Source organism: Orycteropus afer, unplaced genomic scaffold (genome assembly GCF_000298275.1).
Source record: "Orycteropus afer afer isolate SDZICR_OR568_19922 unplaced genomic scaffold, OryAfe1.0 scaffold00370, whole genome shotgun sequence".
Taxonomy (NCBI): Eukaryota; Metazoa; Chordata; class Mammalia; order Tubulidentata; family Orycteropodidae; genus Orycteropus; species Orycteropus afer.
The window spans coordinates 148,379-168,117 of NW_006921957.1; the positions used below are offsets into that span (position 1 = coordinate 148,379).

Sequence of the window (19,739 nt, forward strand, 5' to 3'; positions counted from 1 at the left end):
GTTTAATATTATCTATATCCAAGTCTTAGTTTTTCCTCTATTAATTATGTACCTTTGGATAAGATGCTTGGGGATACAGTAGACACAAAAGTACTTTCTTATTCACATTATTGCTATGTCAGACAGGGATGTGGCAGCTTAGCTACAGGACCCCTCCCTCCTCCTCCAAGTCTCAGTTAAGAAGAAATTTCAGTCTCCAAGTGAAAATCTCAGAAGGATGCCCAGCTGACCAGCTCCAGGACCCAACCACAAAATGTCTTGGGGCAATGAAATTTCCTGGCTGTGTTTTTCACCAGCCCAGGGGCTCTGTGCTATATTTAACAACATGGACAGGGACTCCCCAGGGCTTTGCAGGGATTGGAAATTCACTCCCCACCACCACTTCCAGTACAGTGAAGACCCATGGGCCTGCCAGCAGGAATCCCCTCCCTCCAGGGCTGCTGTGCATCTAACACACTTAAGAGACACCCAGATCTCTCCTATAGTGCCTCTTCATTAAGGAGAAGGAGGCAAAGATTTTCTACTTCACTGCAGCAAGACCAAGAGAAAACAGACTGATGCTGCCACAGCAATGAAGGAGATTACTTAGCAGAAGAATATCTGAAGGTACTGGTCAGCTGTAGTTGGGACTGAAGGGTCTGGGGAAGTTATCTTCCCTGGTCATATCCAAGAATGGGCAAATAAGCCCACTCTAGTTTTCTCTGTTCACTCACTAGGGAAGGAAAGGAAGGTATACTTGTCCATACTGAGCAGTAGTGGGGTCACCAGCAAACATTCATGGCCTTTTCCAGACTTGTGCAGGCTGCTTCAGAAGGTCTCCATCCACTGACACACCTACACTGCTTCCTTAGGCTCCATGGCAGATATGCTGGAAAGGCATCCCCCCTCTTTTCCTACCAGAAGAGCAGAGGCCAAGAAGGGGCAGGGAAGGGTTGGTAGGTGGAGAAAGATGACTTGATCTGTATCTCCATGTTTGTCTTTTCAAGAGTCAGTGGAGTGCAGGGGTTAAGAGCCTGGCAGACCTTGTAGACAAAGATCCAGGCTTTAGTCTTGGTCCTGTCACATATTAGTTTGGTGTAAGATAATGTTTTAGGGCCAAAATCTGGCCTTAAAGCAGAGAAAACCAACAATAGAAGGGGACTGCAAAAGCAGCCTGCCCACCATAGCCTGAATTGGTGGACTCTTGCATAACTTTCCCCAAACACTAGCATAATCATGAGTTATTCACAACCTGAGGCTCCGTTAAGCCCGAACAAGTGTCATCCTTACACTAGATACTGTGGAGAGATGTAAAAAGAAACATAGTCTCTGCCTCCAGCATGGCTGGGAAGACAACATACACACATAAAGTAAACTAGACTAGACCAGTCAGATTCTGAGAGTAAAAAGGGGAAGCAAAATCTGAATTGGTCCTTGTCGGTTGATGGGATGTGAAGCATCAGAAAGGCAGAGGAATGAATAGCACAAGGGGTGGCAGGATCTGCATGGTATATATGGCAGACACTGAAAATGCAAGCTTGCTTGGAAGACCTATAGCAGGGATCACTCCAGCTTTCCAGGCTAACATCCTTGGGGAGTTGTGCTGTTAGAAGCATGGCTCAGAAGCCTTACTGAGGTACTGGTGAATCACATGGACTCCAAAACTGGTTAGAACCAGATTAGGAAATGCCTTGAATTCTAGTGGAAGGAGACATTAGAAGGGATGTAAGAGATGACACAGTATCTGTGGATGGGTGCACTAGGAAGGGAAGCCAGGAGGAGGCTACTGCAAAAGTCTAGGAGTGGGGTGGAAAGGGGGACTTGAGCACCACATATCCTCAGCCCTCATGCCTTCCCTTCAGGGTTTGCCATCTGCACTGCTGACCAATCCTGATCTCTTGAAAGCGTTTCTCTCTCAATGTCCAAAACTCGGAGCTGCCCAGCACAAATGTTCCTTATCTGGGAGATCTTTCCTCTTCATTCAATTTTTGGTGTTCCTTGAAGCTCAGCACACACAAATCCTGTGTCCATATAACCTCAGGCATTTTTTCCATCTTCCATAATTCCACCATCACTTTGCTGAAACCAGTCCTCACAATCATGTTTTCAGCCCTGCCCTCTGGAACTTCAGACACTTGAGATGCTAATGAACTTCCCCTCCTCTCTACATTCTTCTTTTCACTCATCTTCCCATTATCTAAATTTCTGCCATTTATTGAGCATTTTCTATGGACCGGGTATATTTCATGCAATCTGCACTGTGAAAGAGATATTACCCTCATTTTACAGATAAATAATATGGAACGCTGAGAGGCTCACTTGGGAGTAGGTAAAGAGGCTGCCAAACTCAAGTGGTCTGACTCCAAAATCTATGCTCTCCTGTGCTCCCATCCCATGTCTCCATCTCCACCCATTATAATCCTGCTCAATAGATAGATTAGCTCAGCTTTCCCCCTGCTTCTTATCGCACTGATGTTGTCGCAAGTCTCCAGTCTGCTTTCCTGGTATCAGAGTACATCAGAGCCAGAAAATACGTTTGGGAATGATCAAATCCGAGATACTTATTCTAAAAATGGGGTTGTGAAGCTCAGAGAAGGGTAAAAAGTTATCCAAAATCACACAGCAAATCAGGGGCAGAGCTAGGATTAGACCCAGCTCTTCTGATTTCTAAATTCATTCCAGTTATACAGAATTATTTTATTTCCCTAAAGTTTTATATCTTGCAAAACGTGTTGATGCAGAATATGTCCTATGCTCCTTTCCATAACTTGGTGATGTACATGTTTCATCTCTATTTAATGGATGGGATCTTGTGATCTTGTCCAAGATCACAAAACTTGGTAAGTGACAACCATGGGACTCTCATGTGGCTTGGTACTTATAAACATTCAACTGAAAATCCCACAGAATTCCAGTACAGGAAACAAAGCTCAGACAGGTCTCAGGGAAACTGTTGTAGTTGTTGTGATGTGCCATCAAGTCAGACCTGACTCATAGCAACCCCTCCTTGGGTTTCCAAGGCAGTATCACTACAGAAGTAGATTGCCCAATCTTCCTTCCGAGGAGTGGCTGGTGGATTTGAACTGCCAACTTTCTGGTTAGCAATCAAGTGCCTCATGCACTACGCTACCAGAGAACCAGGGTCTCTCAGTTACTAAGGGCTGTGAGCTTTCTCCTATCTTCTCAACACTTCTGCTCTTTTCTCACGTTTGTGAGGCCTCCACTTTTAGTATATTTTATTCAATCCATGTGTTACTTTGTGTTGGCACCACACCAGCTCTGGGCTGACAGTACCTCAAGTACCACTGGTCACTAACACAGACTTTCATAATTCTAAATTCTCAGGAGAGACATTTAGATTGGGACAAGTGTGCAGCCTTAGGTCAAATTTGGTTGTGGCCAAGGAATGGCATGATCTCCTGCTACAAACCTAATGCCTTGCCTTCTATGGATGGAGTTAGTTTCCAGGAGAAGGGCTTGTGGGCAGTCAAGAATCTCAGGTTCTATTACAGGTATGAATTAAGACCTTCTGCTCTAGCTCTCTTATCATTTTCATGCACCCAACAGAGGTTTGAGCAAATCCGAATATACTGCACAAGTCATTGGGTATGTGACTCAGCTTCTGAGTGGCTACTCTATCCTCCCTCCAGCAAGGCCAAGAACAGACTAAGAATATCTCTCTTTAATAGTCAGGTCATCATGAAGAATCTTGGTAAAGAGAACCACAGTGATGTGTCTGAGTTCATTCTCCTGGGCTTCTCCAGTGAGTCACATGTCCGAATGGCTCTTTTCATCTTCTTCCTCCTCCTCTACCTCACCACCCTTATGGGCAATGGACTCATCATCACCCTAATCTACTTGGACTCACGCCTCCACACACCCATGTACTTCTTTCTCAGTATCCTCTCTTTAGTGGATATGAGCTATGTCACCACCACTGTGCCCCAGATGTTGATTAATATGCTGTGCCCAAGGAGAACCATCTCTTGGGGAGCTTGTGTAGCACAAATGTTTATTTTCTTAGTTCTGGGCATTACTGAGTGTGTCCTCTATGCCGTTATGGCCTATGACAGGTATGTGGCTATTTGCTTTCCACTTCACTATACCCTACACATGAACCATTCCACTTGTATCAAGATGGTCACAGTCTGTTGTTCCATCAGTATAACTGGGGCCCTGATCTATACTGTCTTCACAATGCACCTGCCTTACTGTGGCCCCCACAAGATAAACCACTTCTTCTGTGAGGGTCCTGCATTATTGAAGTTGGCCTGTGCAGACACATCCTTCAATGATCATTTGAACTTCATCTTGGGTTTCATCCTGCTTCTAGTCCCACTGTCCCTCATCCTGGCCTCTTATGTCCCCATATTTGCCTCCATATTAAGAATCCGCTCATCCCAGGGAAGGCTCAAGTCCTTCTCCACATGTGCTTCCCACATCACTGTGGTCACCATGTTCTATGGGCCAGCCATAATGATGCACATGAGACCTGGCTCCTCATATGACCCAGAGCAGGACAAGAAGCTGGCCCTGTTCTACAATGTTGTCTCTGCCTTCCTCAACCCCATCATCTACAGCCTCAGGAACAAGGATGTAAAAGGAGCCTTTCTGAAAGTACTTGGAGGCAGACAGACATCTCATTGACCCAGAATGTTTCAGCGTTGCCCAGAGTCACAAGTAGAACTGCATAGGGTTAATTTGGTTCAGAAGGGTACACAAAGTTCTGACCAGCCTGGATCTTCCTGGGGCCATGAGTACCTGGGAAAGGACTTGACCACCCCTATTCTGAAGGTACTCCACTTTGGTTGAAAAGTCATCAGCTGACACCACACAAAAGTTCAGCTCAGTGATGAAGGCAAAGGATTTCTCCAAAAACTATGCTTTTCTGTTCATGATCATTAGCTGTGTGCTTTTCCTAGGTTCTGCCCTTAAGGTTGGAAGATTATGTCAGCATGATCACAGCTGAATGCATAACATGCACACCATGGCATTCTACAGTGTAAAGGAATTTAGGGTAAAAACAACATAAAAAATAGGTAGATTATGTAGCAATATAGTCCTGCATGACAATCTGACATGCACTTATAAGTAATATTTAGCATTGCTTTTTGCATTAGACTATAAAGTCTGAGCTAGAATTATTTTAGACATATCTGTGTAACAATATGGCTAATAATTGATCTCGTGTAGGTTCAGCTTATGAATCTGATTCTTAAATGATTTTACACTTAACTCCAACTTTATATTGAGAAAAATTATATGTATTTCCCAGGAGAAATAAGAGTATATACAAATATATATGTATATATAAATATATGTGTATGACCATATACATATACCATTTATGTGTATATCTACGTATACACACATGTATCAGTATATGTATCAGAGAAAGTGAAAGAGAGAGAAAAGCAATAGAAAAGAACAAAGATTTCATTTTTCTCCCCCCCCAAAAAAAGCACTTGTTAATGTTTTGCCGTATTTGATTTCTGTCATATTTTCCTTCTGTTTTTTTTAAAGGATTAAATGATTACAGACAAAATTGAAATGTCCTCTGAATACTCCCAACTTACCTGAAGCAATCACTATGATTAATCTGAAGTCTGTTTATTCAGTCTGTTCTTAAATTTTTACATGCATACAACTGTATTATTCATGAATCTATTAAAAATTTTTAAATGGTATCTGATATCCATACATTTGATAATAATAGTTCTGGTTTATTACCTTTAACAAATCTAAATATACCACATTTCATTTTTGTAATTCCCTATTGTTGACCACCAATGGTCTGTCAGTCTGTTGTACTATGATGGATTGTGTATTGCTGTGATGCTGTAAGCTTTGCCACCAGTTTTTCAAAGACAGAAGGGTCAACCATAATAAAAAGAATGAAATTTCCAGAACACTTAAATTGAAACTTGCTCTTGAATAGAGAGTTGTTGTCATTGCTAGGTGTCGTTGAGTTGTTTCAGAGTCATAGCAACCCCATGCACAGCAGAATGAAACACCACCCGATCCCGCGCCGGCTCCATGATCCTTGCTATACTTGAGCCCGTTGTTGCAGCCACTGTGTCAATTCATCTCGTTGAAAGCTTTCCCCTCTTTCATCGACCCTCCACCTTACCAAGCATGACATCCTTCTTCAGGGAATGGTCCCTTCTGACACCATGACCAAAGTAGGTGAGACGAAGTCTGGTCATTCTTGCCTCCAAGGAGCATTTCAGCTGCACTTCCTCCAGGAAAGATCTGTTAGTTCTTTCAGCAGTCCATGGTACTTTCAGCATTCTTTGCCAGCACCACAACTCAAAAGCATCAACTCTTCTTCAGTCTTCCTTATTCATTGTTCAGCTCTCACATGCATATGACATGATTGAAAATATCATGGCTTGAATAGAGAGTAGCTAAAGCAAATGGAAGAAATGACAGGATAAAAGAGCCAAACAGAAGATTTCAAAGAGCACCTTGAGAAGACAAAGTCAATTCTTATAATGAAATGTGCAAAGACCTGGAGTTAGATAACCAAAAGGGAAGAACACATTCAGCATTTCTCAAGCTAAAAGAACTGAAGAAATCATTCAAGCCTCAAGCTGCAATATGAAAATTTCTATGGGCAAAATATTGAATGATACAGGAATCAGCAAAAGAAGATGGAAAGCAATTTAGCATAGTGGCAGGATACAAGTTGACCATCCAAAAATCAGTTGGGTTCCTCTACACCAGCAAAGAGATTGCTGAAAAAGAAATAAGGAAATCAATGCCATTTACAATAGCTACCAGAGAAATAAAATACTTGGGAATAAATCTTACCAGGGACACAAAAGACCTGTACAAAGAAAACTGTACAGGAAACAATAAGAGATTCTACATAAATGAAAGAACATGCCATGCTCATGAATAGGAAGACTGAACATTGTGAAAATGTCAATTCTACTCAAAGCAATCTATATCCAGATCCCATCAACATTCTTTAAGGATATGGAAAAACCAATCACTAACTTTATACAGAAAAGACAGAGATCTCGGATAAGCAAAGCATTATTGAAGAAGAAGAGCAAAGTTCTCACACTCCTGGATCTCAAAACCTACTATATAGCCACAGTAGTCAAAACTGCCTGATATTGGTACAATGATAGACAAACGGAACAGAATTGAGAACCCAGAAATAGATTCATCAACCTATGGTGAGCTGATCTTTGACAAAGGACCAAAATCCATTAAATGGGGAAGAGATTGTTTGTTTAACAAATGGTGCTGGCAAAACTGGATATCCATTTGCAGAAAAATGAAACAAGATCTGTACCTCACACCATATACAAAAACTAATTCCAGATGAATCAAAGTCTTAAATGTGAAACCTAAAACTATAAAGTTTCTAAAGGAAAAACTGGGGGTAAATTTAGGCACCCTAATATATGGCATAAATTGACTATCAAGCATAATGCAAAATGCAGAAAATAAATTAAATGGGACCTTCTAAAAATTAAATTTTTATGTGCTTCCAAAGACATCCCTAAAAGATTCAAGAGAACCTACAGATTGGGAAAAAATATTTGGCAATAACATATCTGACAAGGGACTTATCTCTAAAATTTACAAAAAATCCAACATCTCAACAACAAAAAGACAAATAATCCAGTTTAAAAATAGGCAGAAGACATTTGAGGATCCATGAGGATATAGAGAGATTAGGACTCTCAGACACTTCTGGTGGGGATATAAAATGATACAACCACTGTTGAAAGCAGTATGGTGATTCCTTAAAAAGTTGGAATTAGAAATACCATTTGACCCAACCATTCCATTACTAGTTATACATCCTAAAGAAGTGAAAGCTAGGACAAGAACAGATATATGCACACCCATGGTCATCACAGCACTATTTACAATAGCCAAAAGATGACAACAACCTACATGACCATCAACAGAAAAATGTATAAGCAAACAATGATATATACACACAATGGAACTCTAAAGAATAACCTAGAATCTGCAAAACGCTGCACAATGTGTATGAATTTGGAGAACATTATGCTGAGTGAAATAAGTCAATCACAGAAGGACAAATATTGTATTAGTCTATTATTGTAAAAAGTCAAGGAAAGGTTTATATATGGAAGGAAATTTTCTTTGTTGGTTACCAGGGGTGGGAGGGAAGGGGAGGGAACACTGTTAGATAGGTAGAGACAAGTATTGATTTTTGTGAAGGGAAGGGCAATCTACCAAATGTGAGTGATCAACGTGGTGGCATTGAGGAAAAGGAAGACATAGAGAGGTGCATGAGAGGTACAGACAACAAAGATGAACCCTTTTGTACATACAGTACTGTGTTGTCAGTGATAGCAAACACTGGTCTGCAGGTGGATAGATGAGTAGACAGACTGAACAATTAGGTATGTCTATGCAGGAGCAAGTGTGCCCATGACCATGTATAGAATGGGCAGGCAATGATTCTACAAGTGTATTTTTATGTTCTATAAGAATTTCCAGGTATATAGTAAAGCTGACAAGTGACAAGGTTGTAGTCACTTCTTGGCCACAGCCAGGTACCCAGAGGGAGCAAATAGTTGGACCTGTGAGCTGGGGACCATAGCCACAGGGGACATCAAGCTCAATTGGCATAACATTGTTCCACACCCTGCTTTGGCAAGTAGCAACTGGGATCTTAAAAATTTCCAAGCAGTCATCTAGATGCAACAATGGGTCTCTTCTCATCTAGAGCAAAGAAGAATGAAGAAAACCAAATACACTTGGAAACAATTAGTCCAAGGGACTGGTACACCATGTGATCCTCAGCCTATATAACTGAGACCAGAAGAACTAGATGGTGCCCAGCTACCACTGTCAACCACTCAGAGGAGGTTCTATGTAGGACATCCTTGATAGAGTGGGAGAACAATGTGGAACAAAACTCAAAATCATAAAAAAAAAAAAAAAAAGAGGGGGGCCAGGTTTGCTGGTCTGATACAGCCTGGTGGAACCTTTGAGACTATGTCCCCTAGCTGCCCTTCAGGTCTGGAAGTGAACCCACTCCTGTGGCTTTCAGCCAAACAAAGGACAGGTATCTGAGCTGAACATTTAAATTAGGAGATACACTCCTTGGAAAGATAAATCGTGGGAGACTAGAAGGGCTGTGTATGCACAGGGAGACAGTTTGGGGGACAGGAGTGCATGGGAGGGAAGGTCACAGAGATGAGGTAACTATGGGGAGGAAGTCGGAAGGGAGCTGTTGTACTGTGGGAATTTGCAGTCAATGTCATGAGACAAACTGTATGTGAGCTGCTATGTGGAAAATGAATTTGCTCTGTAATTTTTCACCAAAATCACAATAAAAATTTTTAAAAAAATAAATAAAAAAGAAAGAAGAAGAAGAAGATGCAAGGACTACACAGTCACTGTACTAAAAAAAAAAAATTAGTCAATGTTCACGTATTTCAGGAAGTGGAATATGATCAAGAACCAATGGCATTGAAGGAAGAGGTCGAAGCTGCACTGAGGGAGTTGGCAAAAAACAAGGCTCCAGGAATTGACAGAATACCCATTGTTTCAACAAACAGATGCCACACTTACTCATCAATGCCAAGAAATTTGGAAGACAGTTACCTGGCCAATTGACTGGAAGAGATCCATATTTGTACCCATTCCAAAATAAGGTGATCCAACAGAATGTGGAAATTATCAACCAATATCACTAATATCACATGCAAGTAAAATTTTGCTGAAGATAATTCAAAAACAATTGCAGCACTATATTGACAGGGAACTTCCAGAAATGCAAGCTGGATTCAGAAGAGGATGTGGAATGAGGAATATCATTGCTGATGTCAGGTAGATCTTGGCTGAAAGCAAAGAATACCAGAAAGATATTTACTTGTATTTTATTGAGTATGCAAAAGCATTCAACTGTGTGGATCATGACAAATTATGGATAACATTGAGAAGAATGGGAATTCCAGAACACTTAATTGTGCTCATGAGGAACCTGTGCATAGACCAGGAGGCTGTCATTCTAACAGAACAAAGGGATACTTCATGGTTTAAAATCAGGAAAGGAGTGTGTCAGGGTAGTGTCCTTTCACCATACTTATTCAATCTGTATGCTGAGCACATAATTTGAGAAGCTAGACTATATGAAGAAGAATGCCACATCAGGACTGGAGGAAGTCTATTAGCAACTTCAGATATGCAGATAACACAACCTTGCTTGCTGAAAGTGAAGATGACTTGAAATACTTACTGATGAAGATAAAAGATTACAGTCTGCAACATGGATTACACCTCAACATAAAGAAAATGAAAATCCTCACATCTAGACCAATAAGCAGCCTCATGATTAATGGAGAAAAGATTGATGTTGTCAAAGATTTCATATTATTTGGCTCCACAATCAACACCAATGGAAGCAGCAGTCAAGAAATCGACGATGCATTGCACTGGGCAAATCTGCTGCAAAAGACCTCTTTAAAGTGCTGAAGAATGAAGAATTCTCTTTGAAGACTAAGGTGAGCCTAACCTAGGCCATGGTACTTTCAACTGCCTCATATGCATGTGAAAGCTGGATAATGAATAAGGAAGACTTCAGAAGAGTTGATGCCTTTGAGTTTTGGCATTGGCAAAGAATACTGAAATTACCATGGACTGCCAGAAGAAATAGCAAATCTGCCCTGAAAGGAGCACAGCCAGAATGCTCCTTGGAAGCGAGAATGGTCAGACTTTAGCCTGAGGTCTTCCTTAGTCTCACCTACTTTGGTCATGTTGTCAAAAGGGACCATTCCCTGGAGAAGGATATCATGCTTGGCAAAGAGGAGGGTCAGCAAAAAAGGGAAAGGCCCTCAATGAGATGGATTGACACAGTGGCTACAACAATGGGCAGGGAATGTGAGGCTGGCACAAGACCAGGCAGTGTTTCATTCTGTTGTACATAGGGTCTCTATGAATCAGAGCTGACCCAACGGCACCTAACAACAACAAGAAGCATGGGGAAGAGAATGAGGTAGGGAGCAGACAGAACTGAGAGAGAAAATAGATTAAAGAATATTGTAGACCTTCTACTGTACATGTCCTGGGTAGAGCTGTCCCATATCAGGCTGTTGCCAAATTCAAGGCCCTCTAATCTAGGAGGCTATATAATTTATTTCTAAACTCAGGAACTTTTTGAGCTAAGAGGATGCTTAAAATAATGTACACAATTTAATTGACCTACCAAAACAAAACAAAAACCACTGTCTTTGAGTTGATTCTGACACATAGTGACCCCCATAGATTTTCCAAAGTTGTAAGTCTTTATGAAAGAAGACTGCCTCATCTTTCTCCTGAGGAGAGGATAATGGGTTCAAACCACCCAACCTTCGGTTAGAAGCTAAATACTTTAACCACCATACCACCAGAGCTCCTACAGCAGGCGTAAATCAGGGCTGTTCCAGGAAAACTGAGAAGAAAGACAACCCTACTCAAATCCCATCCTCAGCTTTAGCATCCCAGAGGAACAGGCCTTGTCCTTAAAATTCCATATTACCTGAATGAATCTGTTATGTCTCTGGACACTTAAGCAGTCCCTGTCCCGTACTCTGAGATAACCATTTAATTCTGTTCAACCATTAGGCTGTCCAACATTGTGCTCCAGTTATAATAACAGGACTTGTTTGGTCTATGCCATGGGACCAGATGACCATCTGCCTTGCTTTTGCCAGGACCTCTCCCAGTGACCAGGCCCTATTCATTTCTTCCCTCAGTTGCCAAACAGTGACTTAGGCCACACTCTTGCAGAAAGATACCCCTTGATGTTGAAGTATCACTTAGCCTGGATTTCTAATCACTGTCCTCAACCAAAGTACCACTACCCTTCATTAGCCTCAAGTACTCCAGTTCCCAAACTGAACTTCACCTTATGCTGTGCTTCACCTTCATCACTATACTCTACAGATGTTGATATGATAACTGAACATTCTTTCACAATTGGCAATGTCTCCCAGCCATAAGGCAGGTTTCTTAGCAGTAAACCCTGTCCTACGATAGTTAAAGAGGTCAGACCAGGCTCCTGCCTTTCTCTTACGATTCCAGAAAGACCCAAGAGAGCATCTAGTTGGGGAGAAGCTCCTCAAAGTGGCTTAGAGGAAGGCAGTACACCTTTCCTGGCCCTTCGAACACCTGGCTCCTATATCCAGTCTTATAGACATTCTATGGCTTATCTATACATAACTTGTAAACCAGCATTGCACTTTGGCCATAGAAATGGTGCAGTAGAACAATTTGTAGCCTGACATTTAGGTTCAAATTCAGGCTCTACAATTTATCTGCTGTGTGATGTGAACAAGCTATTTGATTCTTTTAAGCTCTATAAAATGCCTAAAATCAAGGTCAACTTTGTTTTGAGGATTCATTTTAATATATGGAGTTCTGGTGATGTAGTACCTAAGGTATTTCACTGCTAACCAGCAGACTGGTCTTTCAAACTCACCAGCCACTCCTCAGAAGTAAGACTAGGCAATATACTTCTGTAGAGATACTACCTTGGAAACCCAAGGAGGGGTCTCTATGAGTCGGAACCTACTCGAGGACAGTGAGGGTTTTGTTTTGTTTTGTTTTGTTTGAGTGCCTACTGTATATCTAGGAGCCCTGGTAGCATAGTGCCTAAGGCACTTGACTGCTAACCAGGAAGCTGGCAGTTCAAACGCCGCGACCACTCCTCAGAAGGAAGGTTAGGCAATCTACTTCCATAGTGATACCTCCTCGGAAACCCAAGGAGGTGTCGCTATGAGTCGGGTCCAACTGGACGACACATAACAACAATAAAACATTGTATATCTAGGAGCTCTGGTGTCGTAGTGCCTAAGGCATTTGACTGTTAACCAGAAGACTGGTCATTCAAACCCACCAACCCCTCCTTAGAAGGAAGATTGGGCAATCTACTTTTGAAGTGATACCACCTCGGAAACCCAAGGAGGGGTTGCTGTGTATCAGATCCAACTCCATGGCAGTGAGTTTGGTTTGGTTTTGGTTTACTGCATATCTAGGAAAAGTAGGTATCCAACAGTACATAACTATCACTATACCAATAGGTTTGGTAGTCTTTATACCACAGTGAGGTATATGGCCTTTGTTAGATACTGAGGATAAGGATAGTAGGTTTTCAATTAATGGTAGTTATCAGGACACTAAGTATTAGTAGCATTTATATTATCTATTGGGGGGGGGTCGTCATAGTGCAGTGGTTCAAGTGCTGGGATTCAAACCAAAAGGCTGGTGGTTCAAACCCACCAGATGTTCCACTGGAGAAAGATGTGACAGTTTGCTTCTGTAAAGATTACAATCCTGGAAATTCAGTGGGGTAGCTCTACTCTGTCCTATAGTGCCAGTAGGAATCAGATTCTACTTAATAACAATGTTTTTGTTTGTTTTTAATATGATCTATATCCAAGTCTTAGTTTTACCCACATTAGGTGTGTAGCTTTGGATAAGATGCTTGAGAATACAATAGACACAAAAGTGCTTTGGAGGGAAACAAAGCATATCTTATTCACATCATTGCTGTACCAGACAGGGATGTGGCAGCTCAGCCACAGGATCCCTCCCTCCCTCGTGTTAGTCTCAGTGAGAAGAAATTCCAGTCTGCAAATGGAAACCTCAGAAGGATGCCCAGCTGACCACCTCCAGGGGCCAAACCCAGAATGTCTTGGGGTCATGAAACTTCCTGGCTGTGTTTCTCACCAGCCCAGGAGCTCTATGCTACTTTTATCTGCATGGAAAGGGACTCCCCAGGGATTCACAGGCATTGGAAATTCACTCACCACCACCATTTCCAAAAAAGTGAGGACTCCTGGGTATGCAGGGTGGAATCCCCTCCCTCCAGGGCTGCTCTTCATCCAACGCACTCAAGAGACACCCAGATCTCCCCTGTAGGGCCTCTGCATTAAGGGGAATAAGGTAAACTGTTTTCTACTGCATTGCAGCAAGACCAAGAGAAAGCAGGCTGATGCTGCCACAAGAGTGAAGAAGGTAACTTAAGCAGAAGAACATCTGAAGATACTGGTCATTTGTAGTTGAGACTGAAGTGGGATTGGGGGAGTTGTCTTCCTTGGGCTTCTCAAAGAATTGGCAAATAAGCCCACTCTACTCTTCTTGTCCACTCACTGGGGGGGGGGGAGGAAGGGACACCTGCCCTTACTGAGCAGTAGTGGGGTCTCCAGCACACAATCATGGCCATTTCCAAACTTGTGCAGGCTCCACTCAGGAGTACTCCTCACACACCTACACACCCAAAATGTTTTCATAGGCTCCCTGGTGTGTCCTCTGACCAGAAATCTCTTCTTCTTTTCCTATCAGAAGAGTAGAGGCTGGGAAGGAACAGGTAAGAGTTGACAGGTTGAGAAAGGGAAGTGGATATGCATATGGAATTTTTCAAGTGAGGACTTGACCTGTGTCTCCATGTGTGTCTTTTTGAGAGGCAGTGGAGTGCAGGGGTTAAAAACCTGGCAGACTTTGCACACAGAGATCAAGGCTTTAGTGTTGGTCTTTACTACTTATTAGCTTGGTGGAAAGTAGACCAAATCTTGTTTTAAAGCAGAGAGAAACAGAAATGGAAGGGGACTCCAAACGCAGTCTGTGGATCCCCATGATAGCCTGAATAGGTGGACTCTTGCATATCTTTCCCCAAAACATTGACATATTCATGAGTTATTCACAGCCCAAGGCTCTGTTAAGCCCTGAACAAGTGTCATCCTTGTGCTAGATATGGTGGAGAGGTATAAAAAGAGGCATAGTCTTTGCCTCCAGACTGACTGGAAAAACAATGTACACACACAAAGTAAACTAAACTAGACCAGTCAGATTCGGAGGGCAGAAGGGAAAAGCAAAACTTAAACTGGTCCTTGTTGGTTTATGGGATGTGAAGCATCAGAAAGGCAGAGGAATGAATAGAGCAAAGGGTGGCAGGATCTGCATGGTTGATACTGAGAGGGCCAGCTTGCTTGGAAGACCTATAGTGGGGACCACTCCAGCTTCCCAGGCTAACATCCTTGGGGAGTTGTGCTGTTAGAAGCATGGCCCAAAAGTCTTACTGAGGTACTGGTGAATCACATGGACTCTAAAACTGGTTAGAACCAGATTAGGAAATGCTTTGAATTCTAGTGGAAGGGAGACATTAAAAGGGATGTAAATGATGACACGGTCGGTATCTGTGGATGGGTGCACTAGCAAGGGAAGCCAGGAGGAGGCTATTGCAAAATCTAGGAGTGGGATGTAGACTGGTGGAAAAGGGGACTTGAGCACCACATATCCTCAGCCCTCATCCTCTTCCCTTCAGGGTTTGCCATCTGCACTGCTGACCAATCCTGACCTCTTGAAAGTGCTTATCTCTCAATGTCCAAAACTCGGAGCTCCCCAGCACAAATATTCCTTATCTGGGAGATCATTCCTCTTCATCCAATTATTGGTGTTCCTTGAAGCTCAGCACACACAAATCCTGTGTCCATATAACCTCAGGCACTTTTTCCATCTTCCGTAATTCCACCATCACCTTGCTGAAACCATTCCTCACAGTCATGTTTTCAGCCCTGCCCTCTGGAACTTCAGACGCTTGAGATGCTAATGAACTTCCTCTCTCCTCCCTGCATTCCTTTCACCCATCTTCCTAAATTGCTAGCATTTATTAAGCATTTTCCATGGTCCAGTAAACTTCACGCAATCTAACTGCAAAGGAAATAGTGCCCTCATTTTATAGATGAATAAGATGGGACTCTGAGTGGCTAACATGAGAGTAAGTAAAGAAGCTACCAAACTCAAGTGCTCTGACTCCAAAATCAATGGTCTCCTATGCTCCTGTCTGATGCCTCCATCTGCCAAGAAGGTATGTCCACTCATTACAATCCTACTCAACAGATTTCTCAGCTCAGAACCTCTCACTGGTGCTTACAGCACAGATGCAGTCACAAGTCTCCAGTCTGCTTTCCTGATATCAAGGAATATCAGCTGGAAGAGCTCTTTGGGAATGATCAAATCCAACAACCTTATTCTGAAAATAGTGTTGTGAAGTTCAGAGAAGGGTGAGAAGTTACTCAAGGTCACACAGCAAATCAGCAACAGAGCTCGGACTAGACCCAGGACTTCTGATTTCCAGATTCATTCTATTTACACTAAATTCTTTTATTTCTTTTATGTTTAATATCTTGGGAAATATCATGACATACTGTATCTCTTATGCTCTTTTCCATAACCATGTGTGTGTTCATATTCTCTTTCAATTAATGGATGGGTAAACTGAGACTAGTGGAGGTGAAGGGATTTGTCCAAAGTCATACAGCTCGGTAAGTGACAACCATGGGACACTCAAGTGCAGTGGTAGCTGTAAGGATTCAACAGAAAAGCCCACAGAATTCCAGTATAAGAAACAGCTCAGATAGGTCTCAGGGGAACTGGGAGGGATAAGTGAAGAACCAGGAACTTTCAGTTGCTCATGGCTGTGACTTTTCTCCTCTCTGCTTTTCAGCATGTCTGCTCTTTTCTCATGTCTGCAAAGCCTCCACTTTTATCCTCTTTTTTAAACCCATGTGTTATTTTGGGTGGCACCCCACCACCTCTGGGTTGACAGTACCTCAATCACTCACTACCCACGGGCATAGACTTATAGTGTCATAATTTTAAATTCTCAGGAGAGACATTCAGATTGGGACAAGTGTGCACCCCTGGTCAAATTCAGCTGTGAACAAAGAATGGCAGAATCCTGCTACAAACATACCTATGCAATGCGTTGCCTTTTATGGATGGGGTTAGTTTCTAGGGAGTCACGAATCCCATGTTCTATTACAAATAAAACTCAAGACTCTCTGTCTCTCTTTAATATTCAGATCACCATGCAAATCCTTGGCAAGGAGAACAACAGTGATGTGTCTGAGTTCATTCTCCTGGGCTTCTCCAATGAGCCACAAATCAGACTGGCCCTGTTCGCCTTCTTCCTCCTCCTCTACCTCAGCACCCTTCTTGGAAATGGACTCATTATCACCCTTATCTACTTGGACTCATGCCTCCACACACCCATGTACTTCTTTCTCAGTATCCTTTCTTTAGTGGACATGAGCTATGTCACCACCACTGTGCCCCAGATGTTGGTTAATATGGTGTGTCCAAGAAGAACCATCTCTTGGGGAGCCTGTGTAGCCCAGATGTTCATCTTCGTAGTTCTGGGCATTACTGAGTGTGTCCTCTATGCCGTTATGGCCTATGACAGGTATGTGGCTATTTGCTTTCCACTTCACTATACCCTACACATGAACCATTCCACTTGTATCAAGATGGTCACAGTCTGTTGTTCCATCAGTATAACTGGGGCCCTGATCTATACTGTCTTCACAATGCACCTGCCTTACTGTGGCCCCCACAAGATAAACCACTTCTTCTGTGAGGGTCCTGCATTATTGAAGTTGGCCTGTGCAGACACATCCTTCAATGATCATTTGAACTTCATCTTGGGTTTCATCCTGCTTCTAGTCCCACTGTCCCTCATCCTGGCCTCTTATGTCCCCATATTTGCCTCCATATTAAGAATCCGCTCATCCCAGGGAAGGCTCAAGTCCTTCTCCACATGTGCTTCCCACATCACTGTGGTCACCATGTTCTATGGGCCAGCCATAATGATGCACATGAGACCTGGCTCCTCATATGACCCAGAGCAGGACAAGAAGCTGGCCCTGTTCTACAATATTGTCTCTGCCCTCCTCAACCCCATCATCTACAGCCTCAGGAACAAGGATGTAAAAGGAGCCTTTCTGAAAGTACTTGGAGGCAGACAGACATCTCATTGACCCAGAATGTTTCAGAGTTGCCCAGAGTCACAAGTGGAACTACACGGGGTTCATTTGGTTCAGAGGGGTACATAAAGTTCTGACCAGCCTGAATCTTCCTGGGGCTATGAGTACCTGGGAAAGGACTTGACCACCCCTATTCTGAAGGTACTCCACATTGGTTGAAAAACCATCAGCTGACACCACACAAAAGTTCAGCTTAGTGTTGAAGGCAAAGGATTTCTTCTCCAAAAATTATGTCCATGGAAAATGAATTTGCTCTGCAAACTTTCACCCAAATCAAAATAAAAACTTAAAAAAAAAAAAAAAAAGAAAGGCTATGTCCATGACTTTGGACATTTATGTCAGCATGATCACAGCCAAATGTTTAACATGCATGTAATGGCATTCTACAGTGTAAAGGAAATTAGGGTGGAAATAACATAAGGAATAAGCAAGTTATAAGTATATAGTCTCGCATGTCAGCCTGACATGAACTTTTAAGTAATATTTAGCACTGAATTTTGCAATAGATTATAAAGTCTGAGCTAGAATTATTTTAGACATATTTGTGTAACAATATGGATAATAATTTATCTGGTCTGGGCTCAGCTTTTGAAACTGGCTCTTACTCAGTTTTGCATTTTAACTTCAACTTTATACTGAGAAAAAAATATTTCTCAGAAGAAATATGCGTATCTATCATATATATGTGTGACTGTTTATATCATATATATGTATATATATACATATATTTCTGTATGCATATCAGAGAAATTGAAAGAAAGAGAGAGAAGCAATCGAAAAACGATGATTTAATTTTCCCCCACAAAAAAAAACACTTGTTAATATTTTGCCATATTTGATTTCAGTCCTTTTATTCCCTCTTTCTTTTTTAAAGGATTAAATAATTAGAGATAAAATTGAAGTGCCCTCTGAATACTCCCAATTCCCCTGAAACAATCACTATCATTAAATTGAAGTCTACTAATTCAGTCTGCCTTTAAACTTTTACATGCATACAATACTGTTCACAAGCAATGCGTAAAGTTGTTCATGTATCTATTTTAAAATGTTAAATGGTAACATGCTGTCAGAATTAGTCAAAATTTTCTTAAGTCAACATCTTTTTTGACATCTGTATAATTGAGAATCATAGGTGTGGATTAGTCCCTTTATCAAGTGTCTAAGTATACCACATTTCACTTGTTTAAGTCCCTATCATTGACCACCACTCATCTGTTAGTTTGTTGTTCTATGGTGGTTTACATGTTGCTGTGATGCTGGAAGCTATCCCACTGGTATTTCACACACCAGTAGGGTCACCCATAGTGGAAAGAATGGGAATTCCAGAGCACTTCATTGTGCTCATGAAGAACTTATACAGACCAGGAGGCTGTCATTCAAACAGAACAAGGGGATACTGAATGGTTTAAAATCAGGAAAGATGTGTATCAGGGTTGTATCTTTTCATCATACTTATTCAATCTATATGCTAAGCAGATAATCTGATGATCTGGACTGGAAGAAGGAGAACATGGCATGATAATTGGAGGAAGACTCATTAACAACCTGCAATATGCAGATAACACAACCTTGCTACCTTGCTTACTGAAAGTGAAGAGGACTTGAAGCACTTGCTGATAGAGATCAAAGACTACAACCTTCAGTATGTGTTGTATCTTAAGGTAAAGAAAACAAAATTCCTTACAATTGAACCAATAAGAAACATTATGATAAATGGAGAAAAAATTAAAATTGTCAAGGATTTCATTTTACTTGGATCCACAATCAATGGCCATTGGAGCAGCAGTCAAGAACTCAAACAACATAGTGCATTGGGCAAATCTGCTGCAGAAGACCTCTATAAAGTATTAAAGAGCAAAAATATCACTTTGAAGACTACTGTGTGCCTGACCCAAGCCACAGTGTTTTCAATAGCTTCATATGCATGTAAGAGCTTGACAATGAATAAGGAAGACC

The 19,739-nt window shown here is 41.8% G+C and overlaps 2 protein-coding genes across 2 annotated transcripts; both read left to right on the forward strand.

The window, feature by feature from the left end:
- Nucleotides 1-3,657: 3,657 nt before the first annotated feature.
- LOC103207467 (olfactory receptor 2G3-like) lies at nucleotides 3,658-4,626 on the forward strand. The gene has a single exon (XM_007953102.2). The coding sequence runs from the start codon at nucleotides 3,679-3,681 to the stop codon at nucleotides 4,624-4,626; it is 948 nt and encodes a 315-aa protein (XP_007951293.1). The 5' UTR covers nucleotides 3,658-3,678.
- Nucleotides 4,627-16,808: 12,182 nt separating this feature from the next.
- Nucleotides 16,809-17,777, forward strand: LOC103207468 (olfactory receptor 2A12-like). The gene has a single exon (XM_007953103.2). The coding sequence runs from the start codon at nucleotides 16,830-16,832 to the stop codon at nucleotides 17,775-17,777; it is 948 nt and encodes a 315-aa protein (XP_007951294.1). The 5' UTR covers nucleotides 16,809-16,829.
- Nucleotides 17,778-19,739: the final 1,962 nt, after the last annotated feature.

Coding starts and splice junctions, on each gene's coding strand:
- LOC103207467 (XM_007953102.2), top strand. CDS start 3,679: ATGAAGAATCTTGGTAAAGAGAACCACAGTGATGTGTCTGAGTTCATT.
- LOC103207468 (XM_007953103.2), top strand. CDS start 16,830: ATGCAAATCCTTGGCAAGGAGAACAACAGTGATGTGTCTGAGTTCATT.